This window comes from Dreissena polymorpha, chromosome 10 (assembly GCF_020536995.1).
Source record: "Dreissena polymorpha isolate Duluth1 chromosome 10, UMN_Dpol_1.0, whole genome shotgun sequence".
Classification (NCBI taxonomy): Eukaryota; Metazoa; Mollusca; class Bivalvia; order Myida; family Dreissenidae; genus Dreissena; species Dreissena polymorpha.
This window is the reverse complement of record NC_068364.1, coordinates 11,955,890-11,983,606: the sequence shown is the minus strand read 5'-3', so window position 1 is coordinate 11,983,606 and position 27,717 is coordinate 11,955,890. Positions and strand designations below refer to the sequence as shown.

The 27,717-nt window shown below is 35.3% G+C and overlaps 1 protein-coding gene across 1 annotated transcript in view; it reads left to right on the top strand.

Moving 5' to 3' along the window:
* Positions 1–27,717, top strand: part of LOC127847988 (microtubule-associated protein futsch-like) — a 196,489-nt gene that overhangs the window by 147,726 nt on the left and 21,046 nt on the right. Inside the window, 13 exon segments of the mRNA XM_052380241.1 lie at positions 1,633–1,867; positions 2,899–3,622; positions 11,269–11,451; positions 13,419–13,690; positions 14,564–14,635; positions 16,197–16,307; positions 19,028–19,208; positions 19,877–20,037; positions 21,153–21,311; positions 21,501–21,637; positions 23,086–23,233; positions 24,291–24,436; positions 26,366–26,522. Coding sequence (XP_052236201.1) covers positions 1,633–1,867; positions 2,899–3,622; positions 11,269–11,451; positions 13,419–13,690; positions 14,564–14,635; positions 16,197–16,307; positions 19,028–19,208; positions 19,877–20,037; positions 21,153–21,311; positions 21,501–21,637; positions 23,086–23,233; positions 24,291–24,436; positions 26,366–26,522 — 2,686 coding nt within the window.

Sequence of the window (27,717 nt, the reverse complement as noted above, 5' to 3'; positions counted from 1 at the left end):
CCCGAAGGAGGGCATATAGTGATTGGACCGTCCGTCCATCCGTCCGTCCGTCTGTCTGTCTGTCCATCACACTTTGCGTTTAGGTTTCGAAAAATGCTCATAACTTCTATGTTGCTTCTGTTCAGGTTTTATGCAGTTTGCTGCTCATCAGTATCTAAGGGTTGGAAATGAAGCCTTTAAAACTTGACTCTAGTACGAAAGGTCTTCAGTTAAATTTAACTTTCTATGGGACTATGTTACACATGCGTAAAAGTACGTTTCTCAGTGGTAAAGGGTTAAAAAGGCTAAATCAATTTTGGTGTCGATTGCATTTCATGCCAAGCATTCACAATGTTTTGCTTTATTTATAAGAAATAGACATGCATGGTAATAATAAGTAAAATATTAATACAGTGATCAACAGACAAAGCTTGTAACATGTTCCTACCTTACTAAGAATTAGATTAATAAATAAGAGGTTTAATGATTTCATGCAAACATTTGAAAAAAATATATCCTCCCTCTTGAAGATAAATATACCAACAAGTTCGTTTTATCCTATTGAATTAACAAATCACTGATGAAATGACATCATGCAGACATTTGTAAATATAATAAAAAGCCTCCTTTGTGAATAATCAGAGATAACAGCTGTTACTCAGCAGTTCAGCCCTAATTTACTACCTTGTTCTGATTAGACAGAACATTGTATTCGCTGTATACATGTATGATTTGTTGACCTTCTTAATTTTATCATCCCAAAACTAGTCAGCAGTAATATTTTGTACAGATATAACACTTTTATTTATAAACTCATGAGGGAGAATACACTTATTGGTGATACATACAGCGTATGAGGTAATATATGCGTTCCAAAGCAAAAAGTATTGCAGGCATTTCTACAGGAATTTGGCCTGAGGCAAGTCAGCAGAAAGGTAGGGCGGAAAGGAGTTGATGCGGTAGGGTGGGCGGGGGGGGGGGGGGGGGGGGGGGGGGGCTGGCCATTTAGGGTATAGATTTGTTTTATTTGCTTCATGTTCTAAATGAAAATCTACATTACTTCAGAGCTATATTAACTTTTTTTTTTATTTGTTTGAACTCAAATTATTTTATTAAAGTCATTTATATTATTATATTAAATAACAATCATAAAGACATGATAATAAAAACAAGTGCCACAGTAAAATTTATTTTAAAGTCCAGGCACCGCAGGCCGGCTGTGCTAAAACCGACTGGGGAAAAGCCTGTATTATTGGATTTAGTATATGTCTTAAGAACTTAATTTCTTTCAGCTGATGTCCTGATTCAGTTATTTAAAGTTCAGGATTTGCAATATCATCAATAACAATAACTTCATCAACAATATCACCTGCTAGAACATTGAAAAAGCAGCTAAAATCCGACATTTTAATATAGTAAAAAAAAGAACCTTCCTTAAACCTTGAATATTGTATTTCATCGATCACCCCATTAAACAATCAATAGTCCAAAGGACCTTCTTAAAACCATTAGTTTATTTCATCACTCAATCCATTTAACAATAATTTATTTCAAAGAACCTTCCATAAACCAATAATTTATTCCATCAATCAATCCATTAAACAATCATTTATTTCAAACCTTCCATAGACCAATTATTTTATTTGTTTCTAGCCTGTCACATTTGAGGAGGTTGAAAAAGCAGCAAAGATCTCCCCGCTCGCTTGCAGTCTCGTGAAACCGCCTGATCCCGAGATCCTCTCCGGCTTGTCAGTGAAGGCTCAAAGGGAGCTAATCGCGCAGCATGCTGCACAGACTCTGTCCCAGCCCGGGTCAAGGGTCGGCTCACGCGGGCCTTCAAGGTCGACCTCAGTGACGGATGTCAGTGGATTGACGGTTATCAATCAAGGTTTGCCAAATATGAATATACGTATTTCATAAAACTTAAAAAATGCTTCCTACAAAGTTTCTGTTAATACGTTGATGATGTATTTGAATAGTTAATCTACTCTCCTACATCATTATTATTTTGTGTATGTTTTGTCAAGCCTTTTCCTGGCCTATCTATGGGTCTGTTAATGGCCTATCTCTAACAAAAAAAATCCAAATTTCCCTATTTTATTTTTTAGAAGAAGACCCTAATGATTATTGTATACCAATTTTATCTAAATTTCATCAAACAAAACATGTAACTATAAATTATGATTTTGTTCTTCTAATTGGAATTATAATGCAGTTACATTTAACAAGTTTTCCCCACTTCAGGGTTTTTTTTGGCGCTGAAAAATTCCCAAACCCAAAATTGCATTTTTCTCCAAAATGGTCTGTTTTTTTTAAGTGTATGATTATTGACCACAGAATAATAATGATGATAATAATGATGGTGGTGTTGGTAATAATGATAATGATAATAATGATGATGATGATGAATTTTTTTTTTCAATTATTATACTTACTATTGTCTGTTATTATTGTTATTATTGCTGTCGAAATTTATTGTTAATTTTATTCTGTATAATTATAGTTATTAAATTGTTCATTGACAGTTAAGATATTATTAATGATAATATTATTGTAATTTTTGTTGTTCATATTTTTTTTTAATTATTTTCTTTATGATGATATTATTATTTTAACAATGTCTTTGTATTAACTTGGGATTGTTTTTGGCGCTAATTTCAATCATGTTGTTTTGGAATTGTGACGTCATTTCCTTTGACGTCATTATGCTATTGCTTTGTTTAGTCCATTTATAAAGAACAACTTTGAAAAGCTAAGTGAGGTGAAACATTAGTCCATTTATAAAGAACAACTTTAAAAAGCTTAGTGAGGTGAAACATATCATGAAAGAGATGATTTTTATGTGCTTGATTAATACTTTGATATAGTTTAAATGATACACATTTAGTAAAAGAAAAAACATAAATTGTTCATTTTCAGATACCGTCACAGTTTCAAACACCGATCTGAACAGTCAATACCGCATCATCGATACCGGTGCATCATCTGAAAGTCTCAAACCTTCCAGCGTAAAATCTCGTGGTTTCGAACCAGTAAAAAGCGAAGAGAGCCAGACAACAAAATCGGTAGAAAAAATAACGACCAGTCACCTTGACTTGTCAACTAAAAACATTCTTAAATCTCAACTGGAAGAAAAGCTATCTGTGTTACACAAAGGTCAGTTGGGGATACGTCCGAATTCTGGTGCAATGCCCACTGTGCGTGATATAAACAAAGCTTTACATAAAGAATCGTCACAGGAGAGTAGTAAAGACTCCAAAGAGACTGAGAAAGACTCTGAAGTGAAAGGAATCCTTAAGAAAGAAGGTAGTTTTGAAACTCGCAAAATGGATGTGGATAAGTTTAGTGCAATCGGAAGTGTGATAGAACAAGTTAAAGAGAGGGTGGGAAGTAGAGCTCATGACGATGATGATGACGTTAGTGAAGATGGGGAAAAAAGTGCAATATCTAAGTTGGGTGATTGTCGGACAGAAAAGGAAAGGGATGAGGAGGAAATTATGGAATCTTCGGGTGATAATTTGGACAGCGATGAAGCGTTGTTAGATGGTGAAGCCAAGTCAGAAGGATTAACGGACACACCCAATAGGCGGAGTAGTAAAAATCGCAGACGGTTCAACCGGGAACGACAAAAGGAACAAGAAAGGTGAGTTAATATCAGTTTGCATTAATTTTATTCGCGTTGAATTCCCCATACACAAATTGTTTGTATTTTCCATGCATTACAATTGACAGTGTTGTGAAGAAGGCCTCATATTTCTTATTATATAAATAAAGGCAAATACAATTTAACCACCTTGTTAAAAAAAAGCATTATGTTTAATTTTTCGGCAGAGAAATGTATTTTCTAGTTTTTTAATTGAACAAAAGCAAAAAGTATATCTTTTTTTTTAAACAATTGGAGATATTGATACAATTGACGTGGCATAATTGAAGTCCAACTACTGTTTTCATGACATTTGATGGGCAAATTATCTTTCTATTATGAGATGTTGCATGAAAGGTCACACTAGTAATTTCCCAAAGTATGAAAGTTGCCAAGAAATTCAGAACATTGGGATTAATGAATGTTGGAAAAGTTTAGCTGAGAATGATATTTCATTTTTTTCAGACAATACATTCTATACAAAATTATATTATGAATAATTTTCCTCTGTTGTTGTTTGGACACATATCTTATATATGTGGGAGCGCCTTTTAGTTTATGTTTTATTATCATAAAACAACAACCTCGCAACAATTTGAAACAATTTGTTTATAGTGTTGTTTATCTTAAATAGGGCAACATAAAAAAACAAGAAATCAGCAGCATATATTTAAAATGCGATCTGGGAAAACCATGCTTATTGCATGTGCCTAAAGTGTTCCATATTAGACTTGTGCAGTCTGCACAGCCTGTCAGGGACAACACTGATCACTTTTATGGTATTTTTCATTTCAAGGAAGTCTCTTCTTAGCGAAAAATCCAGTTTAGGCGAAAAGTGTTGTCTCAGATTAGCCTGTGCAGACTAATCTGGGACGTTACACACCTGCATTAAGCCCTGTTTTCCCAGAGTTAGCCCCATATTTATTCAGTGTATTGCCCCTTTAGTTGATCCCCTGTAGATTGTGTGATAGTATCCTAGAAGCAAAGGATCATATTTTTTTCGGTTTTGTCGGCCCTAGACCGATTGGGGTCATGAAAGACCGATTGAAAATCCCAAACAGTAGGTCAGATTCTGTTTGCTAAGATTCCCATGTCATGAAAGCGATTGCGAGTTACATACACAGTGCACATGCAAACACACCCTAATTACATTCTAAGCTTGATTAGGTGTGATATACCAATTGCTGCAGTCTCTAAACCGGTCAGGACCGGTTTATTGAATGTCAGACCATGAATAAAAAAATTGTGAACACAGATTAAAGACGCGTCCAAAATTAATAAGGGTGGTCGAAAATTTTGCAAACTGTAAAAATCGCAAAACAACTTAAGAGTCTTAAGGCCTGTGATGTACAAATCGATAGATTATCTGACGGTGTCATTGTTATCACTTTGAAATGTAATAAATTTCATAATATCTGAGATACATCAAAAAATAAAAAACGATTATTTGGTTTTGTTATTGTCAGTAGCCAACAGACATTTGTTTGTATATATTATAACATAATTTTTTATGATTTCGGATGTAAATTTTCGGATACTTTTTCCCCCATTCAAATCCAGACCGATTTATGTTGCGGGAAAATATGATCGCTGCCTATAAGGCTTCAACAAACAATCAACCTGTAAATGTCTTGTTTTCTGACATTTAAAGTTAACTACTGCTTCATATGAGTCAATAATTGAAGTTAGCTGTAAGTAGTCGGTAAACCTTTTTTATGGTCAAGATTTTGTTACCAGAATAAAGAGTATTGACATGTGCAGGAATGTGTTTGTCGGTATCAAGTGTGAGTTTGAGGTGTTAATGTGTACTAGTAGAGCATTTGAGCCGTGCTCTGTGAAAAGGGGGTTTAATGCATGTGCGTAAAGAGTTGTCTCAGATAAGCCTGTAAAATAGGGGTTTAATGCACAGTCCACACAGGCTAATCAGGGACGACACTTTTCGCTTTTATGTTAAAAAAAGTCTCTTCTTAGCAAAAATCAAATTTATGCAGAAAGTGTTGTACCTGATTAGCCTGTGCAGACTGCACAATCTAATCTAGGAAGACATTTTACGCACATGCATTAAACCCCCTTTCATGGAGCAAGGCTCATTTGTAAGTCTCTTTAGAAAGGTTTCGGATAGTCTTGGGAGAATGTGTGTCGATGAAGTCTGGTAATCTTGCAGGAGAAAATACAAAAGGATTGTGTTTGATTCATATATAATTAATCTGCATACAAATAAATTGTGAAAACTGTTATTGTTATTGCATTTCAATAATTATACAATGTCGAGCTAGCGGAGTAAGTTGTTTAGTACCATATTATGTTTGGTAATTTTGGGAGAAATAGAAAGATACTGTTTAAATCTAAAATATACGCTGCATTGGTGTTGCATTTCCTATGTTTGTGGGTGTCAGTGATGATCATGCGAAGGAGGACTAGGAAAAGATTGATGATGAGGATGAGGATGATGATGATGAGGATGATGATGATAAAGATGATGAGGATGATAAAGATGATGAGGAGGAGGAGGATGATAATTAAAATTAAGATGATGATTAAGATGATGAGAATGATAATCTTTGTCTTGACATATCATTTAAATAGAGGATATTTGTAGGATTCGGTGGATTATCAATTTTAATTCACGAGTAATCATAGAAAATATATATTTTCTATGATCACGAGTGAATTAAAATCGATATTCCACCGAATCCAACAAATTTTCTTTTTATTTTATGCTTTTTTTCACAGTTTATATACATTGTGAAAGTGTTTAACTAAAGAATTTTGCTGGGATAATGACGTCATTTTGTCAAAAAAAAATGACGTCATTTCACAGTAAACAGTGAAAATTATTGATAATTGTCACTGATAATTTTCACTGTTTGAAACTGTGAAATTATCAGTTTTAATTCACTGATATTTCTCTATAAACCACTGGAAAGCATACAACAAAAGTACATAATTATTGAACATGTATGAATGTATAACAGTTTGGCTGATTTCATTTACACCCTTACCAAATCACCCCAGTATTTTCGTCCATTATGAGTAAGTTGCTGTTTTTGAAATGGGATACCACCACTCACAGGCATATGAAGTTTGGGATGTGAAGTAAGCAAATGTCAGTAGATCAAGTAGTGGATTACTGATGTAGAGGGCAAGGCTGCTTTGAAACTTCATTGACTGGTAGCTTGTGGCAAAGTGTTGTTAGTGTGCCTGGGCTTAGCAATACTGAGGATTTGATGTGGTGGGGGTTGGGGAGGGTGGTTGGTGTGAAATGAAACTGTTTGAATTGTTGAGTATGGTGTGATGATAAGGGTGATGCTATGCTGCTGCTGCTGGTATGATGATGATGATGATGATGATCATGGTGGTGATGGTGGTGATATTGATGATGATTATGACGATGGCGATGGTGGTGACAATGACGTTAATTGATAATGATGATGATGGTGAGATGATGATGATGATGATGAAGATCACTGTCTTCTTCAGTTATGACAATTAGAGTTACTCCATGTCTCTCTTCTGAGACTAACTGACTAAGGCTACGCACATGTATTTGAAGTGTTACTCGATACTAAAAATGTACAGAGCATTGATATGTCAGCTGCTTCATAAATACTTGACACATTGCTAGTTAATGGTCATATTTATGGTTATAATTATAGTGATTAATGCAATACAAGCAATTGTGTTAAATTATTGAGTGTGTTTTTTTTTCAAATGTAAACAAATGAACACATGTTAACAGAATTTAAATAGAAAACGGAAGGATGTTAGATAATTTATTCAGAGTGTGTTTGTGTGTTTTTGAATGGAAACAAATGAAAACATGTGAAAAGAATTGAAATTGATAAGTTCCTGTCAATAAAATATATTAATGCATGAATTTAAATGAACATATATTGAACAGAATGAAGGCAATAAAAAGTATATTGTTATTTTAAGATAATGCCGTGTAAAATAAGGAAGTTTGTTTTTGTTAGTAATGATCCTGTTTTAGGATGTTGTTTGTAGGATTTTGGGAGTAATGTTTTGTAAATGATATCAACAGGATTGTGTACACACAGTACATGAAATAAAACGGAGTGCACCGAGTTTTCTTTACTGAAACACAATTAGTATATGGAGAAGTTCCAAATTGTTGAAAGACTTAAAACAATATATGTGAAAATATTTACTTTTGAAGGATGTGATATTAGTAAACATAACTTGGTGTTATTTTTAGGTAACTATAACCCCTATTGTTAGGCTAAAACTGCACCAAGATTATTATTAAATTGTAAGAATACTAGAAAGGGCATGAATATTTTAAAAAGTGAATTTATTAAAGTTTGGAATAGAAACTGCTTTATGTAAAACTAATTTGAGACGATGGATGATCTACACATTTCGCCAGTGCTAAGGTGTGTGCGCAGAAATGAAAGACAGCGACCAGTTTCACTTTTGCTGCAGATGTAAGTTGACCTTGCGTGACCTTGACCCAATTTATTATTAACCCTTTACCACTCAGAAGCAAAGTAAAAATGGCTGTGTGCAAACAGCATAAAACCAGAACAGCCTGCGAGTAACTCGCAAGCTGAGTAACTCGCAACTCTGTTAAGGTTTTAATGATGTTTGCTGCTCATTAGTAACTAAGGGTTTAATATTTAGCCTTTAAAACTTGAATATAGTAAGAAAGGTGTTTAATTTAATATAACTTTCTAAGGGACTACACATGCATAAAAATACGTATCTAAGTTGTCTTAGGGTTAATTTACACTAGGGAAGGGAATGAATCCTGAAATCATGTTAATTTTTTTTCATTATTCTAATATATTGGTTAAAATAACCTCCAAGACTAAAATGTCTGAAAATAAGAACTTTTAAAAAGTAGTTATAATAATATGCTTGTTTGAGTAACAAATGCGCCAATCAAACATATTGTCTATACGTCTCTGAGGATTCAGTGGAATATAGAAATAATAATTTTTGTTTTCAAATCAATATTTTATTATTTCTTCTGTACAGTTTGTAATTAAGCTGGTAGTTAAAGTGATGTTAATGAAAATAACTTGTCACTGGTGGTACATGCGCTCTAGATGATGAATTGAATCAATTAGCAACAGGATATAAGTGTGATCATGGTGTTAAAGTTGTTTTTTTCATTGACTTGCGACAAGCCGATTGTATTTTCATAAGAATCTATTGTTCATCATAAGTTTCCTCATTGTAACTTGTGTTGCCAGGGACAAAGTGCATCTCAGCCAGACGGAATCAGACAGAAAATGTTCAAGCCAAAGAAATTATCTTTTTTTTTTACAGCTGATTCATTTAACATTGACTTATCCAAGACAGAAGTTTGCACAGAACATATTGTGATAATTATATTGTGTACATTTATTTTTGCTGAGTATGATTTTTTTTTCTATTATGCTGTTGTTTATGTAATTGCTTTGGCATCTTAAACATGTTTCACTTCACTTCTTTACCAGAAATTCTGAAAATCAGAAGTAAACATGGTTATACTAAAAACCAACTTTGAAAAGTTCTATTTATAAATGGGTGCACTCTGTAAAAAAGGGGTTTAATGCATGTGCGTAAAGTGTCGTCCCATATTAGACTGTGCAGTTTTCACAGGATAATCAGGGACAACACTTCCCACTTAAACTGGATTTTTGTCAAGAAGGGACTTCCTTTAAACGAAAAATACAATAAAAATAGAAAGTGTTATCACTTATTCGCCGGTGCAAACTGCACAGGCTAATCTGGGCCGACACTTTACACACATGCAATAAACCCCCTTTTCACATAGTGAGGGTCACAGAGTTTAATGGGCTTGAAGATTTCTGACGAGGTTCATGTGCTGTGTGTACTTAACGTTGTAACACTCAAAGGCCTTTAAACTTTGATAGTATTTATATTAAACCATGTCAGTACAATATATCTGTATCATTCAAGTCTTGTAGGATTTTTCTTTAAAACTAGGATGTATATTAATTATAAAATCATTGTGATTCACTATTAAATGCAGCACAATTCATCATGATATTAGAGTTGAGTGTATTTAATGTTTAGTCAAAAAATATGCTGTGTACCTTTAAATTTTGGAAGAATGTCACCTCCCCTTTAATTAACTGTTCATCTTTATGAGGTTGGACTTGACTGGGTGTTTAATCATGGATTATTTCCTAATTACCTAAAAACCTGTTATCAGTTGCTTGCAGTCTGAAGGCGAGTAAGAAAACTTCAGACATTGGCTGGTTTAAAACTGTGCATTTTCTTTCAACACATTTGAAAATACTGTTACCACAGTGAACTTAAATTGGACAGAAACATGCAGTGTAAATTAAGTTGTGAAGTGATTACTGATTGGTTATTGTGTATTTGACAGTGCAGGATCAGTGGTTTGTGTGTGTTGTGTGAAGCTTCTTAAATTATCTGACAGTGCATGGTTCAATTCGGATAAATTTAAATTTTCAAATTTGAAATTGAACATTTTCTTGTATACTGGATTGGTTGGTTTGGGATTTAATTGACGAAAGCTGATTAGAACTGAAACATCAAGGGTTTTGAGTGTTATGTTCTATAAAGTATCAATGTTATATAGAGAATTGTTTAAGATAATTGTGACATATTTGCATGCTATACTGGTAGTTTGAGTCAGTATATACAATATTGCTAGCAAGGCAAACACAATTGTGGGTGTGTATTTTGTGCAAGTTATAAACTCCTCATATATTGTTGTCAATTTATACATTCTGTTCTCACGTTGTGATTGATGTTGTGTGAGAATGAAGCGCGCTTATGAAAGTGTGTCGGAGGACAAGGAAAATGATAATATTTGCCCTCCCAGTTCACCTTTTTTGTTTTGGAAACATCAGGAGAAAAGGTTAGTTCTTTTAAAGATCCATTAATACTCAAAATCAACAAAGACTTCATAAAATAAACCCCTAAAATATCAGTGTTCCTTATAGCAATAGCCAAAATTTGTACGGTACATTTTGTCTGATAATATTGATTAATAACGCGATACAAAATGCTTGTTTTGATTTATTTGTGGGAAAATACCTTTATTTTATATTTTAATTTTCTGCAACAATATCTAAACATTTACAAGCGAACTCTAGGTTGGCTTTGGGCAGCGTCAGAAGCATGGCCTAGATCTCGTTAATAATCATAATTTATTACATGTCCTACGCTTCAGGAGTGAAATAACGTAATGCTCAATATTGTTTATTACACAGGTGTTATTACACTAGTAATAATACTGTGAAATGACGTCATTTATTGATGAAATGACGTCATTATTCCAGCGAATTTCTTCAGTAAAACTCTTTTACAATTTGAATAAACAGTGAAAAGAGCATAAAATAAAAAGGAAATCTGTTGGTCATGTTATAAATAGAATCTTAGATTCGTGGTTATTTTGTATTGAATTTATTAAACTCGTCATCTAAATAAAGATAAAAACTCGGCAAGCCTCGTTTTTATCTTTATTTAGATGACTTGTTTAATAAATTTAATACAAAACGACCACTCATGCAAGATCCTATATATTATTAATTAGCAGAGCTCCAGGGAGGACATCCTGCTTTAAGTGATTAGCAAGAAAAGGGCAATAACTCTTCCAAATACAATACACAGCCAAAGTATTCAAAGGGCAATAACTCTTTCAGATACAAGACACAGCCTGCAGAGTCTTCCAGCACGCCGGTTGACGATGGTAGCGACTCAGGGCACCAGAAAAAGAAGTACGTTGGGCGACATCTTACCCAACCCGTGACGCCTGATGAAAAGAAACATGCAGAAATCTTTACAGAGATGCCAGATGTGCAGAAAAGTGGATCAATACATGACAGGTGAGGATATTTTTTATTTCTTGGGAGGAAAAGAACTGCAACTGAAATTCTATATCTAAAAAAGTATATAAAATCCTCAATTGTCGGTTACCCAATAATTTGTTTTTATATTTTAGCCTCGCTCTGTGAAAAGGGGGTTTAGTGCATGTGGGTCAAGTGTTGTCCCAGATTAGCCCGTGCAGTTCAACAGGATAATCAGGGGCACGACTTTCTGCTTTTATGATATTTTTTCGTTTAAAGAAAGTCCCTTTTTAAGAAAAATCTAGTTTAGGCAGTAAGTGTCGTTCCTGATTAGCCTGTTCCGACCTTAACACATGCATTAATTTAAACTCCCTTTTCACAGAGCACGGCTCATATTTGTTATCTTTTTATACCTTCACAAACGAAGTTTAGGGGGGTATATAGGAGTGAACTTGTCGGTCGGTCTGTCTGTCGGTCTGTATTAAGTGTCCGCTCTCTAATTCAAGTAGTTTTCATCTGATCTTCACCAAACTTGGTCAGAAGTTGTATCTACATGATGTGTAGGCCAAGTTCGAACATGGTCCTTGCCGGGTAAAAAACTAGATCACGGGGCCACTTAGTTCGTTTTAAACTTTCAGCATGTTGTCCGCTCTCTAATGCAAGTAGTTTTCATCCGATCTTCACCAAACTTAGTCAGAAGTTGTATCTATATGATGTTTAGGCCAAGTTCGAACATGGGCCTTGCCGGGTCAAAAACTAGGTCATGGGGTCACTTAGTACGTTTTAAACATTCAGCGTGTTGTCCGCTCTCTAATTCAAGTATTTTTCATCCGATCTTCACCAAACATGGTCAGAAGTTGTATCTAGATAATCTTAAGACCAAGATCGAACATTGGCCTTGCCAGGTGAAAAACTAGGTCACGGGGTCACTTAGTGCGTTTTTTAACATTCAGCATGGTGTCCTCTCACTTATTCAAGTAGTTTTCATCCGATGTTCATCAAACTTGGTCAGAAGTTTTATCTAGATGATCTGAAGGCCAAGTTTGAACATGGGCCATGCCAGATCAAAAACTAGGTCACAGGGTCACTAAGTATGTTTTACACATTGAGCATGGTGTCCGCTCTCTATTTCAAGTAGTTTAAATCCAATCTTCACAACACTTGGTCAGAATTTTTAACTAGATAATGTGTAGGTCAAGTTCGAACATGGGCCATGCCGGGTAAAAAACTAGGTCACGGGGTCACTTAGTGTGTTTTAAACCTCACCATGTTGTCCGCACTCTATTTCAAGTAGTTTTTATCCAATCTTCACCAAAATTGGTCAGAAGTTGTATCTTGATAATGTCCAGGGCAAGTTTGAATATGGGTCATGCCGGGTCAAAAACAAGGTCACGGGGTCACTTAGTGCGTTTTAAACATCAAAATGTTGTCCGCTCTTTAATTCAAGTAGTTTTCATCCAATCTTCACCAAACTTGGTCAGAAGTTTTATGGAGATGATCTTAAGCCCAAGTTAGAACATGGGCCTTTCTGGGTCAAAAACTAGGTCAAGGGGTCACTTAGTGCGTTTTAAAAATTGAGCACGGTGTCCGCTGTTTTTTGTGAAGACGACATGCAAAATATTATGTGTCAATGCGGCATGTGGGGGTATTCGTCATGTCTGTGACAAAGCTCTAGTTTTTTATAAGGAATGTCAACATTAAGTGAATCTCCCTCTCCAGCTGTATGACATGTAGTTGAATTAGTTGAACTTTAGTAAATATAATAAAACATGATATTAAAACGGAAAAAAAAAATCAAATAACATGTATAGTCAAAACAATGTGATTTTCCCCTCACCAAGGGGCCCTGGCCCCTGGATCCATTCCCTAATCCTTGGATTATTTCTGGAGATTTCACATTGTTTTCAAGCCTGCCTTATGTAACCATATGAAAGCGAGACTCTCGAATTGTTCAATATTTTGCTTATTTGGATCACTGAAGTTTATCTTCGATATGTTTTCCAAAGGTTGAACGCATTGAAGAAGAGTGGAGAAGAAGAATGGAAGAAGCGCGTTGCCCGACCTCTGAACCTTGACAACGGGGACCGCCGGTCAGCAAGTCCCGAGCCATCTCCCCAGGTCGTCAGAATGCGTGACAAGAAGGGACCAGAAGCTGTTCGACCTTCGAGCATCGCTGACCGTCTCTCGCTGTTGGACGCCTCACAGGACGGGTGGCGGGACCGTGTGGGGGAGAACGACCATAAGAAGTTTACTATCGAGCATAAGATCTCTTCGTCAGGTATTTGAGAAATAATTTTTGATTAATTGTTATTTTATGACCATTATGATTTGAATGCATACATATTCAATATAACTGTATTTTGAGATAATAGGGCTTAATGATTGTGCATATTGTTCTCCCAGATTAGCCTGTGCAATCATGGATGATACTTTCCGCCTAGACTGGATTTTCATTTTGAAGTGACCTCTTTTACAAGAAAAATCTCATTTAAGTGGAAAGTCTTGTCCCATTTACCACTTAGATTGTGACATGTTTTAGTCCCTTCGAAAGGTAAATTTAATTAACCCTTTCCCACTCAGAAGCAAAGTGAAAATGGTTACGTGCATAGAGCATAAAACCAGAACAGCCTGCTAATAACTCGCAGTCTGTTAAGATTTTATGGTGTTTGCTGCTCATCAGTATCGAGATCTAAGGGTTGGAAATGAAGCCTTTAAAATTTGAATCTTGTAAGAAAGGTCTTTGAATAAATTAATTAGGGTTGAAGACCTTTCTTACTAGATTAAAGTTTTAAAGGCTTCATTTCCAACCCTTAGATACTGATGAGCAACAAACAGCATAAAACCTGAACAGACTGCGAGTTACTCACAGGCTGTTCTGGTTTTATGCTGTTTGCACACAGCCATTTTCACTTTTTCTTTGAGTGGGAAAGGGTTAATTGTTATGCTGCTTCAAGGTTTATCTTACACAGTTTTATTTCCCCTCAGGAATTTTAATAATATTCATTATAATAGATTCAATTTTTTAACTTTATAGATCATTTTTCCACGAACTGACTTTTTTTCAAATAAATCTAATAAATAATGTCATTTCTGTTGAAATATTGTTGTTGGTCTACTTCTTACCAAAAATTAGCTTTTTTTCCGTCCATAGGTCAAGCGGTGAATGAAAGCCCGCTGGTGGCAAGACTTAAAAACAGAATGCCCAGAAAAGATCTCAGTCGAGGTAGGTAACTCTTGTGTTGTGTGTCCATGACTTACCCCCCTTTTCATTAAATAATCTGTCACAAGTGTGAACAACTGTGGTATTGTAGCAGAAGTTGCATCTTTGGGGTACCATCTTTGTTGCTTCAAAAAACATTGTTCTAGAAAAAACTGGAATTAATTCATGCCCTGAAAGTTTTGTCAAAATTTCTATAGAAAAGACATTTTTCAAATGCAAGATTCCATAAAAGCGGAAGGTTTCGTTCCTGAATAGCCTGTGGACATTTGACTTGCTAATCTGGAACACTTAACGCACAATAAGGCCAGTTTTCCCACAACGCCGCTCATATGTACCCTTATAATGAAACTATGGATCACTGAAAATATTTTAAATGAAAGGAAAATATAGCTTTGGATGGTTGAATGTTCTCTATTGTTAAAATTTCCCCATGATATTGATAGTGATGATTCAATTTCAAGTTTTATTATTGAAAACTAATTTTCTTAAAGGGGACAACTAATTAAAGAGTCAAAGCCTTTGATTTGTTTTGTTTTGCTATACCCCATTTGCCGGGCTTGCTGTGTATTGCTAGCTAATGTTGCAAATTGGTGGTGGTAAATAGAAAATGTATGGGTTTGTTGTCAGTTATTTATCATTTGTTTTGAGTTTAAAGAAGACCTGAAATTAAGTCATTTTATATTTTATAAAACAATGTATTCATATGCAAGGTATAATTTAAATAATATTAAAATTCTGTCTTAAATTTTTTTATATCTCTTTATGTGCTAACAATGTTGATATTTGTAATGAAAGTTATCATCATATGCTTGAATGTATTCTAAATGTATATTATTTGGAAACCTCTGGAAAATGACAATTATATCAAGCAGTTTTACCGTACCTTTTTATTTGCCCTTAATTTTATTCACTTTTATTCAGATGCTTTCAGAAAATTAATGCTTTTTGTGTTGTGTGTACGTTGTTAAATCAAAATATTCTTTATAGGAACATCTCTGTGCATGAGGTCATATTAAATTATTCATTCAAAGGTGTTTGTTTTTTTTCATTCGTCCTTCGACTGATTCATTTTGATATTCAATTATAGTCATTCAAACCATATTTTGTCAAACACATCTTGGAGATTTACATTAAGAAAAATCACAAAAGGCTTGGCAACTAACTATTTTTTAACTGAGTTTTAATTAGATATTAAATGGTATGAACTTACAACTAAAGTCAGTTATATGTGTCTGTTAAATAAAAAAATAATGTATCACTCAAGAATTCTTTAAGTCAAAGCCAAAGAAAAAAACAAACAAAAAAACAACAACATTTATTTCCAGTATTATTCAAACAAAGAATTTTGCTTAATTTGTGTCTGCTGTATTTAAAAAGACTTTATTTCATTGTACATCTTCCACATTTACTTAACTTTGTGTGCGCATTAAACCTGAAACCTGATTAAGGCCTATTATATGCTTAATTCCACTTACCTGTTATTAACATCACAGTTTCTGAAGATGTCTTTCCTCATCAACTAAAACCGTGTGTTTTCTCTTTCTGTCCCTGTGGCCGATTTCAGATTCTGAATCAAGTGAAACTTCGGACATAGTTTCACCCATGAGTCCATGCAAACCTCTCCCAAGGGAGGTAATTTGTAGCAATATTCCTGCGGAAATGCTCCTTGAAGAGAGTAAGTGACTTTTTCCCCCACCCACTAATACATTTTTCCTAACTTCTATTACGCATATATTGTTCTGTATCAAATTTTGAAGGGACAGTTTTTACCATTTTGGGTACGAAAATTACTTAAAATTGAAATATGGAGCACACAACTGTAAAATCTGTTGCAACTTTTGGACTGTATTTCACTTTATGTTAATAAGGATTAAATTTGCCTGAATACATGTAATCACAGAAACATTCAGTAATATATTATTTTTTTAAGCTCATAACAGTTAAAACTGTCCCTTCAACTTGAGTTAATCTTTAAGAACAGTGCAGACTTATGAAAATACTATGACAATTTTGATTTTTGTTTTTACTTATTTAACAAACAAAAAAAAAGATAAAAAATACAACAAAAACCCAGTGGTTTGCTGTTGGGTCAAATAAATTTACACTTTTTGTTATCCTTTTTTTCCTGACAAGATAATGAATAAATTAAATTATTTGTGAACAAGCAGTGCAGTAGTTAAACAATGTCCATTTTTATGCACCTTAAACTGCATGTCGGCTCTTTATAGCTTAACCAAAGCATTGTTTGTAAAATATATTGGTATTTGTTTTCTTATATATAACTCAAACATAATAATTATATAGTTATATAATTTTATCTGATTAATACATGTATATTCTTATAGTCTACTCTCCTTATATACATGTAATCCTCTTGAAAATAAATATCCTGTAAATTTCTAACAAAAGATAACTAATAATCTTAGATAAATACAAGTAATGATGGGCATAGAGTATGTGAATAGGGCCTTACAGTCTTTTGTTCAATCCCTACAGTGATTTTTTCCCCCAAAATTACCGCCTTTTACAGTCTGTTTCCCAATTGCAAAAAGTAATAAAGGCTGTTGCCCAATGGCAAAAAGTTTTTTTCCCAAAAATCTGACCAAAACTTCCCCCAATATATGCTAAACTTTTCCAATAAACTTAATTATTGGTTTATTGAGTTTGTTGTATAGCAATTTAATACCCTAGTAATTTTTAGCAAGGCTGTTTTTGGAGAAAACCCGAGCTATTGCCATAGCCAGCTAGTCCGCCGTAGACGTCGTGCTAAAACCTTAACATTGGCTCTAAAATAAAAGTGCTTTCACCTACAACTTTGAAACTTCATATGTAGATGCACCTTGATGAGTTCTACACACCACACTCATTTTTGGGTCACCAGGTCAAAGGTCAAGGTCACTGTGACCTCTTAATATCAAACTTTAACATAGGTTCAAAAATCAAAGTGCTTCCACCTACAACTTTGAAACTTCATATGTACTTGCACCTTGATGAGTTCTACATGCCACAACCATTTTTGGGTCACTAGGTCAAAGGTCAAGGTCACTGTGACCTCTAAAAAAAATCAAAAAAAATCTGACAAGCTTTCACAGCCGAGCGTGGCACCTGTTATGCGGTGCTCTTGTTAATATAAATTCTAGATAGCAGTTAAACATGCTTTAATAAACAATTGGTATACTGTTATTTATCATGATATTAATAATCTGTAATTTTCCCAATTTCATGGTCTATCACACTTTTTTCCCAATAAAAAAGGCATTGGCTGTAAAATATAAAGCAGAAAATATCACTGCCCTATGCATTGTACAATACACATTAATTGATCTGAAGATATTTTTAAAGTTACAAAGTACTGATCCTTCCAGGGAAATGGGCTAGATATTGTTTCAATAAGCCTGTGGCTTTTAATGCCATCAAGCTTAAGTAAATACCATATCTTCTCTCACAAATTGCCCATATCTTATAAACGCTCCCCTCCACCCAAGTCAACTACACAATCAAATTATTATAATGTACTTATATTGGCATGTATAAAATGAGCTATTACTAAGGCCTCTAATAAACAACCCTCCCCTTCTCCCTTAGGAAATTGTAAGGCACTCTGGGACATTTATTCATTACATACATGGAATTTTCTATCTTTAGTCTGAAGATTTTCTTTGTTATTTTAGTTGCTTTGTTGTGTCTAGTTTGCTTTGTTGTATGCTTCTGGTATTATGGCTGTTTTAGTTACATGCATGCATAGTGTAGATTTTCTTTTATTTTTGTGGTGATTTAGTTTGTCTTTAAATTAGTTTTTTATCTGAAAATAATTAATTGCTTGCGAATCTACACATCATTTTAAATATAATTACAATACCAGCTTAATAAAATGTTTTAAATTCTTCAACTTTGAACCATCAAAGAAATTCCATCGAATGTATTAAACCTTGGTGTTTAATGCATGTGCATAAAGTGTCGTCCCAGATTAGCCTGTGTCCTCACAGGCTGTGTCCTCACAGGCTAATCAGGGACAACAATGCCCAGTTTATGTATTAATAGGAGGTCTCTTATAATCGAAAATCCAGTTTAGGTAGAAAATGTTGTCATTGATAAGCCTGTGAAGAATGCACAGGCTTACATCTGAGACAACACTTAACTCACATGCACTAAGACTAGTTTTCCCTAAAAAAATCTATTAATCTGCTTGGGCTTCTTTCAAAACCAAGTATTAAAAAAAATAATGAATAAGGCTATAAGCTGAGCTTTGAAACATGACACTAATACATTGCGATAAATGTTGTTAATGTAGCAAAATATCCAGCAGTATTTATCAACAATTATAAAAGCTATAGATTAATAGCGTTACTCAAATGAAAAAAATGTTGTTAATAAATTGATGTGTTGTAATTGTAGCAAAATCTCCAGCTGTCGGTATTGTAGAAGAAGAGAACCTAGGTACAAGTGTAGTAGTTCCGACGATAGATGAGGAGGTTGGAGGGTTCTTCCAGAAGAGGGACGAGATACGAATAACAAGTGCAGCTCTGGACGTGTCCGTCAATGACTTCAATGAACTGTTTTTGGAGGCTGGTGACATGTATGTTGATTTTGAAACTTTTGCTTTTTCCTTATGCAACTGTGTCAAAAGTGTGTAAAAAGTTGGAATAGAAAATAGTCTTAATGATGCCTTCCTTTTAGTATTCTTTTGTTTGGGTGACAAACATGTCATCACTGCAATAAATGTCCTAAAGAAAATACATATGCAATATAGGAAAGGTTTCAAATTTTCACATCACACAGTTGATATAATCTTTAAAAAAAAGAAAAGATATTTGTATTTTTATGACCATAACCCTTAAGAGAAATATATCACTATCAGAAAGTTTAGAACTGCAAGAGATTAAAATAAACATGTGCATGTAACCCCTTTGCAATACTAAAATGGCAATTAAAAACATTAGATTTGAATACAAATGAGCTCTGTGAAAAGACGTTGAATGCATGTGGGTAAAATGTCATCCCATATTAGCCCGTGCAGAATGCACAGGCTAATCAGGGACAACACTTTCTGATATCATGATATTTTTCGTTTCAAGAAAGTCTCTTCTTAGCAAAAATCCAGTTCAGTCGGAAAGTGTCTTCCCTGATTAGCCTGTGCTGACTGCACAGGCTAATCTTGAACAACACTTTACGCACATGCATTAAACCCCCTTTTCACAGAGCACAGCCCAAAATATAATTGTCATAATTGTTGACATCTGGCAGACTGGAGAGCACTAGACGAGTCAAGCCAAAGAGACGACACAATCCCACAAGTAGAAATCCACTCAAAACCATGTCTGCAAACCTGGAGGTGCGCTCTGAGTACACAGAAATCCTACATGGAGTAGCGGAACGGGAACTGAAAAACAAGAATATAGCAGCTAGTAAGTGGCTCTCTTGAACATTACTAGTTTACCCCGTACCTTTCAGATAGGCATTTTGACCCATTTGTTGTCCATACAAAATCAAATTAAATTAAAGACCTTTCTTAATAGATTCAAGTTTTAAAGGCTTCATTTTCAACCCTAAGATACTGTTGAGCGGCAAACATCATAAACCACAACAGACTGCAAGTTACTGGCAGGCCGTTCTGGTTTTATGCTGGTCGCAAATAGCCATTTTCAATGTGCTTCTGAATAGGAAAGGGTTTATAAATACTGAGTCTGCTGGACTTTTATGGCGTGTTGAAAAGGTTTGCTTTATGATAAAGTCTGGCTACCTCAGTCTATGGAGCTAAGGCTAGATCAGTTGATAAATTGCAGGCTAGCTCAGTTGATAGAGCACAGGCTTGCTCAGTTGATAGAGTTCAGGCTGGCTCAGTTGATAGAGTTCAGGCTGGCTCAGTTGATAGAGTTCAGACTGGCTCAGTTGATAGAGCATAGGCTTGCTCAGTGAATAGAGTTCAGGCTTGCTCAGTGGATAGAGTTCAGGCTAGCTCAGTTGATAGAGCACAGGCATGCTCAGTTGTTAGAGTTCGGGCTGGCTCAGTTGATAGAGTTCAGGCTGGCTCAGTTGATTGAGTTCAGGCTAGCTTGCTCAGTGGATAGAGTTCAGGCTTGCTCAGTTGATAGAGTTCAGGCTGGCTCAGTTGATAGAGTTCAGGCTGGCTTAATTGACAAAGTGCAGGCTGGCTCAGTTAATGGAGTGCTGGCTCGCTCAGTTGATAGAGGGCAAGACTGTCAATCAGGGTCCTGTATAACACACTTTTTATTAACCATTGTTAAAGTTGTGAGACAATTTTTTTCCTTTCTACGCAGGCACAAACTTTGTTATAAGGCGTAAATCTGTTTAATTAGCTAACAATTTGTGCTGATTTTGGTGATTTCTAAATGAGTATTATCAAAGCTATTTGTTTATGCACTTAAACTGAGCACCAATTTCAAATCTGTTTCAATTTGTTATAAATGTGTAATAAATGGCATGACAATTTATAATTGCATGGAGAAAATGCCTTAATTTATATGATACAAACACACTGCTTCTTTATTTTCCCCCACAGTTCAACAAAACTCTGGTTTCGCAGTCGAAGCATTGGCTGGTTTAGCGAGTAAGGAAAACTTCTCAAAGGTGGAGCTCCGCAAGGCAGACGTCTCATCTGGTTCCCAGGGCAATGCAAGGATGGATCCCTACCTCCCTCTCATGCTCATACACATCAAAGGTACAGGAACCGGCTTGTTGCATTTTGATGCATTTTTATACCCTCACAAAGTTTGACTGGGGGCATGTAATTGTTATTTACTGCTGTTTTTTTAAAAGAAAATATACATTGAAACACACGTTTCAATAATTACTGACAATATTTGTTCACCATTAAAATACTTCAATGCCTTATTTCTATACTTCACAGGCCGAAGAAAAGTGCAATGTCGCCTGGTGGAGCCCTGTGCAGACTCGGTGAACAGTGGCGACTGCTTCGTGCTGGTCACGGGCGACAAGATCATACAGTGGCTCGGGGAATACTGCAATGTCATAGAGAAAGCAAAGGTACACCAAGATTCTGTGTTTAAGTGTCATAGTGCTTAATCCATGAATGAATGTGAAACCAGAAATGAGCCTCTCTCTCTGAGAAAAACAGGGGGTAAATCTTCCAAGATTAGCCTGTGAAGTCAGCGCAGGCTAATTAGAGAAATACTTTCTGCTTAAATTCTATTTTTATGTCCCCCACTATAGTAGTGGGGGACATATTGTTTTTGCCCTGTCTGTTGGTCTGTTGGTCTGTCTGTTGGTCTGTCTGTTGGTCTGTCTGTTTGCGCCAACTTTAACATTTTGCAATAACTTTTGCTATATTGAAGATAGCAGCTTCATATTTGGCATGCATGTGTATCTCATGAAGCTGCACGTTTTGAGTGGTGAAAGGTCAAGGTAAAGGTCATCCTGTAAGGTCAGAGGTCAAATATATGTAGCCAAAATCGCTCATTTCATGAATACTTTTGCAATATTGAAGATAGCAACTTGATATTTGGCATGCATGTGTATCTCATGGAGCTGCACATTTTGAGTGATGAAAGGTCAAGGTCAAGGTCATCCTTCAAGGTCAGAGGTCAAATATATGTGGCCCAAATCGCTTATTTTATAAATACTTTTGCAATATTGAAGATAGCAACTTGATATTTGGCGTGCATGTGCATCTCATGGAGCTGCACATTTTAAGTGGTGAAAGGTCAAGGTCAAGGCCATCCTTCAAGGTCAGAGGTCAAATATATGTGGCCCAAATCGCTTATTTTATGAATACTTTTGCAATATTGAAGATAGCAACTTGATATTTGGCATGCATGTGTATCTCATGGAGCTGCACATTTTGAGTGGTGAAAGGTCACGGTCAAGGTCATCCTTCACAATGTCAAGGTCATCCTACAAGGTCAAACATCATATAGGGGGACATTGTGTTTCACAAACACATCTTGTTTGTTTAAAGGAAGTGTACTCGCAAAATATATAATTTAAGCAAAAAGTGTCGTCCCTAATTTATGCACATGCATTTAACCCTATTTTTCAAAATTGTAAAGCATGCCATAATACAGTTTCATTCTTAACAATCTTGACATGTTGTTAAAGCCCCCCGAGCAAAGTATAAGAGGAATGCTGGATTCAATCTGTCCGTCTGTCTGTCTGACACAATCTCTACACTTTGATCATTTTGATATGAAGTTGTACACATTTAATTTGTTGCATTCCTGTGGTTTATAGGCAATTTTAAGTGATTTAAAACTGGACCTCACCCAGTTGATGCAAAAATGGTACCATGTGTTTCTAATTTCGATGTAGTGTAGTGTTTGCTGCTCTTCAGTATCTTAGGGTTGGAAATGAAGCCTGTGAAACTTGAATCCATTAACAAAAGTATTCTATTTGATCTAATTTTCTAAGGGAACACACATGGGTTAAAATACTTATCTGAGGGGTAAATGGTTAAAGAAAGAAAACAAACATTGCAGGCAGCAGACGTGGCTGACTTCATCAAGCAGAAACGTGACTTGGGCTGTAAGGCAGCAAGGGAGGTTACTACTGTGGAGGAAAAGCGGGGTAACCTTGGCAACGCCAGACACTTCTGGGAGCTGATTGGTGGACACAAGCCAATCATGGGTGAGTAGATCATATGTCAATATTTCAGTTTTGTTCTGGGAAAACTAGGCTTAATGCATGTGCGTAAAGTGTTGTGTCAGATTTGCCTGTGCAGTACTTACAGAAAATGATACCCAGGTTTGACACTTTCCTAAAGTGGATTTTTGTTTTGAAGAGACGTACTTAAAAAGAAAAATTACATAAAAGCCAAAAGGTCGTCCCTGATTAGCCTGTCCAGACTACAAACTTCACAGGCTAATCTGGGACAACACTTCAGGCATAGGCATTAAGCCCAGTTCCCCCAGAATATGGCTTTTCCTATGAGGTTGGCTTGGAGCTTAAGTCCAGGCCTTTTTGGTGCTAAACTCGCTTGTTTGAATCCTGTCAGATACACTTTATATACATAGTCAAACTTAATTGTCATCGACTAGTACTGCTCACTACAACTAATGAAAATACATGGAAGTAATGATCATTTTAGTTAAATGTTGTTGTTAATTTTTAATCTTAAGTTATATTGTTATTTATATTATTATGTACATTATGATAATTATATTTATTTATTTTAAGTTATATTGTTAATTATAAAAGAAAATTATATAAAATTTATTATCTTTCCCATATTTTCTGTAAATCTTTGCTGATAAGAGCATGCAATAAGGGTAAAAAAGTAAATGTCTGTAAGGTCTTTATGGTCACTATTTTCTCTGAAATTCTTGGTAAATCCTGGTGATTCTAAGTAATGCTTGTGAATTCACTGTAATTCCTGGTAATTCTTGGTAAGTTGTGGTAATTTTCAGTACGTCTGAGGTATTCTCTGTAATTCTTAGTAATTCTTGTTAATGCTAAGTAATTCTCTGTAATTAAATGTCATTTTCTGTGTTTCTGGGTAATGCCTGGTAATTTTCTATATTTCTCAGTAATTCTTGTTAATACTCAGTAATTCTCTGTAATTAACTGTTATTCTCTGTGTTTCTTGGTAATTCTTGTTAATGTTCAAATATTCTCTGTAATTCTCTATTATTCTCTGTAATTCTCAGAATTCTCCTCAATGCTCAGTAATTCTCTGTTTTTACAGCCTCTGGTCCTCCGGAGGAAGACGAGTTATACGAGACACATATCGTAGAGACAAACATGATCTACACACTGGAGGGAACCAAACTGGTGCCCGTTGAGGAATACTGGGGGAACCAGCCCAAGTATGAGATGCTCCAGGCTGACCAGGTTAGCTTAATTGAGCCTTGCTCTAGGAAAAGGGGGCTTAATGTCTGCACAGGCTAATCAGGGACAACACATTCACCTTTTTATGGAAGTTTGCATTTAAATTAAGCCTCTTCTATAGAAAAGTCCAGTCTATGTGGAAAGTGTCCTTACTGATTAGCCTGTGTGGACTGCACAGGCTAATCTTGATTGACACTTAATGCATGGTCATTAAACCCAGTTTTCCCAGAAAGTGCCACAATTGTAGTTGTTAGGAAATACAGGGGCATGGAAAAGGGTGACTACTTGCCTATGGCCCCTAAAATTGTTGATGTACCTTTAGATCAGGGATCATATTTTCCCGCAACATCAATAGGTCCGGATATAAATGGGGAAAAGTATCCGAAAATGTGTATTCCAAATCATGACAAATTACGTTAAAATATATACCATTGATTTTGCCATTCATGAAGGTGGTATAAATCATGTACAAGTAAAATTCCCTTGGGCATTTTTTTTAAACGGAACGAGTTTTCTCAACTGGTTTTATCATTTGGTATTTCATTGTTGTTTCGTGTGCTGTTTTATCAGACTTTTTTCATCGTTGTCAATATTATTAATCTGTGTAAGTCTATACCGATGTTTTAAATTGTTGTCGACTCAATAATATCTAACAAACATGCACTGAACCAAACAAATGTCTGTGCGTAGGTTGGCTACTGACAACAACAAACCAAATAATTAAGAAATAATTTGTTGTCAAATAACCCACGTCCGACAGTTTAGATGCGTAGGGATTTAATCACGAGAGCGAAGCATTTGAAACCACGCATCTAATTTTCCGGTCGTGAGTTATTCAACAACAGAGTATTAAGTACACGAATTATTTCGATTCTAACACGGTTTTACTAAAGATTTATTCAATGTATATTATTTTTCTTGTGTACTATTTTATGTGAAGTTCCGCCCATAAAAATAACTTTCGGCTGTTCTGTCGATCAGATCCGCGACTTTCATTCATAATTATATTACCGGATTATTACGCTGGTGGAAAATGTATCGGCATGTTTTGTTAAGTTACAGCGCGTGCATTCAGACGCGTCTTTTCGGATGCGTCTTTAATCCGCTGTTCACAAGTTTTTGATTCTCGGTCTGACGTGCAATAAACCGGTTTTGACCGGTTTAGAGACTGCAGCGAATGGTTTATCACTCCTAATCGAGATAAGAATGTCATTAGGGTGTGTTAGCAACTTAGCATGTACACTGTGTAATCGATTTCATGACATGGGAATTTTAACAGCAAACAGAATCGGACCGACTGTTTGGGATTTTCAATCGGTCTTTCATGACCCCAATTGGTCTAGGACCGACAAAACCGAAAAAAATATGATCCCTGCTTTAGATGTTCAACAAGTTTTAAGAAAGACTTGCAAGAAACATTATAAGATCAGGGTCACATCAGCAGGGGAACACTTGCCTTTGGCCCTTACAATTTGTGGTTGGCCCTTAGATTTTGTGGGAAAACTATACAGTTTTTTATGTATTATAAGTTTTTGAAGTACAAGAGCATGCAATAAAGGTAAAAAAACTATTTCGTGGTAACTGGGCTAATTTTGAAAACTGTCAACAGATTCCTTTATCATGGAATAATCATGAAATACTGTGTCTGATTAACATACGAATATAGGAAATATTAGTTGCATTCATACCCTTTGTTATTGAGGAAATAATTTAAGAAAAAAAATGCAACAAAACATACATTTTATTTTAAGTTAAGAATTATTTCTGTTCTTTTACAAAATTAGGTTTTACTTATCATTTTTTAAAGTAGTCCATGAAATATTATGTCTTAAACTTGAACATTGATCTGAATTTTATTGCTCACTTCACTGCTATTTAACATCATGAAATTATTGTAATGTGAAGTGATCGTATCTATATCTCTATTCGCAGGTGTTTGTGTTTGATTTCGGCAGCGAGGTCTATCTGTGGCAAGGCAAGTCCGTGTCGCCCAATCAGCGTAAGATTGCGGGAAGGCTTGCCCAGCAACTCTGGGGTCAAGGGTACGACTACACAACCTGTGAGATCAACCCCATCTGTCCTCTGAAAGGTTTGTATGCAACTTTGTTTGGCTTATGCATGCATATACAGAATAAGATAAGAAAGAATGTTTCTAAGGAAGTATTTCTTAAAAAAGCATTTATTTTATTAGATGGGCGCTTTAGCGCCCGTCTAAAGTGCTTAGTGTGAAATTCAGGTCGATACGACTAGGTATGATTAACCCAATACCCGCTTGCGTATCCGCGCAAGAAAGAGTTGTATAATTTATGCAAGAGGTTTGAGTTCTCCAAATATGTGTATTCACAAATGGCAACATTATATTAATATCGTGTTACATTCAATATTTTCGAACTGTGTTTTATAGAAAAGAATCAATGAACAATGATCGTATTGTACGTGTCGCGGAGGAGATTGTTTATGAATGATTAAAATAGTCCACTTTCTGCTGCGTGTGCGTGACGTAGTATTTTCGCTCAGCTCATTCATAAATCTGAGGCTGGCGATAAACAAAGGGGAGTCCGTGTGAGAATAACGCAGTAGTATAAGGTTACGCTTGTTTATATTCACAGGTCTCAATTAATAATACGTTGACCACGAGTTCAACAATTATTACAGGGATACGATAGACAACATAAAAAAATGTTTCATTATCGCTGAAACTGTTAAAAAAACATTTAAATATAACAATAATATTCTCTAAAAAATGTAGTCTTGCTGTTTTGAAATAAGGTTTGGAATTTTGTTTTCTAAATAACTTAATTCAAAACAAAAGTTTAATTATAGTGTTTTTTACTTGTAAGTCGCATATTTACCGCATTATAATGTGTGTTATAATAGGCAAACCATACATTAGTAAAATTCAATTTGCCTTCGCACAAAGAAGGAATGGGTCAATTGGGTGCTGCGTTTCCTTTGCTTACTTCAGTTAGAGGTCAATTATTTAAGTAATAGCAATCACAAGGCTCCGACTTCAAAGGAATTGCGGAGCTTTCTTACATAATAAAAGTCGTAGTCGCATGGTATTTGCGTTCTGCGTCCTATATGGTCACGTGGTTCTTTTTCCCGGTTGTTTTGGCATTCATGATATATGAGGCTATTAATAGATGCGTCTGTCGATAAACAAAGGAAAGTTTACGGGTTATAACAACGCAATAGGTTACGCTCTCGCATACAACTCAATGACGTAGTACAGGTCGTAAAATGAGAGATTCGGGAAAAAGTTGACGCTTATTTATATCAAAGAC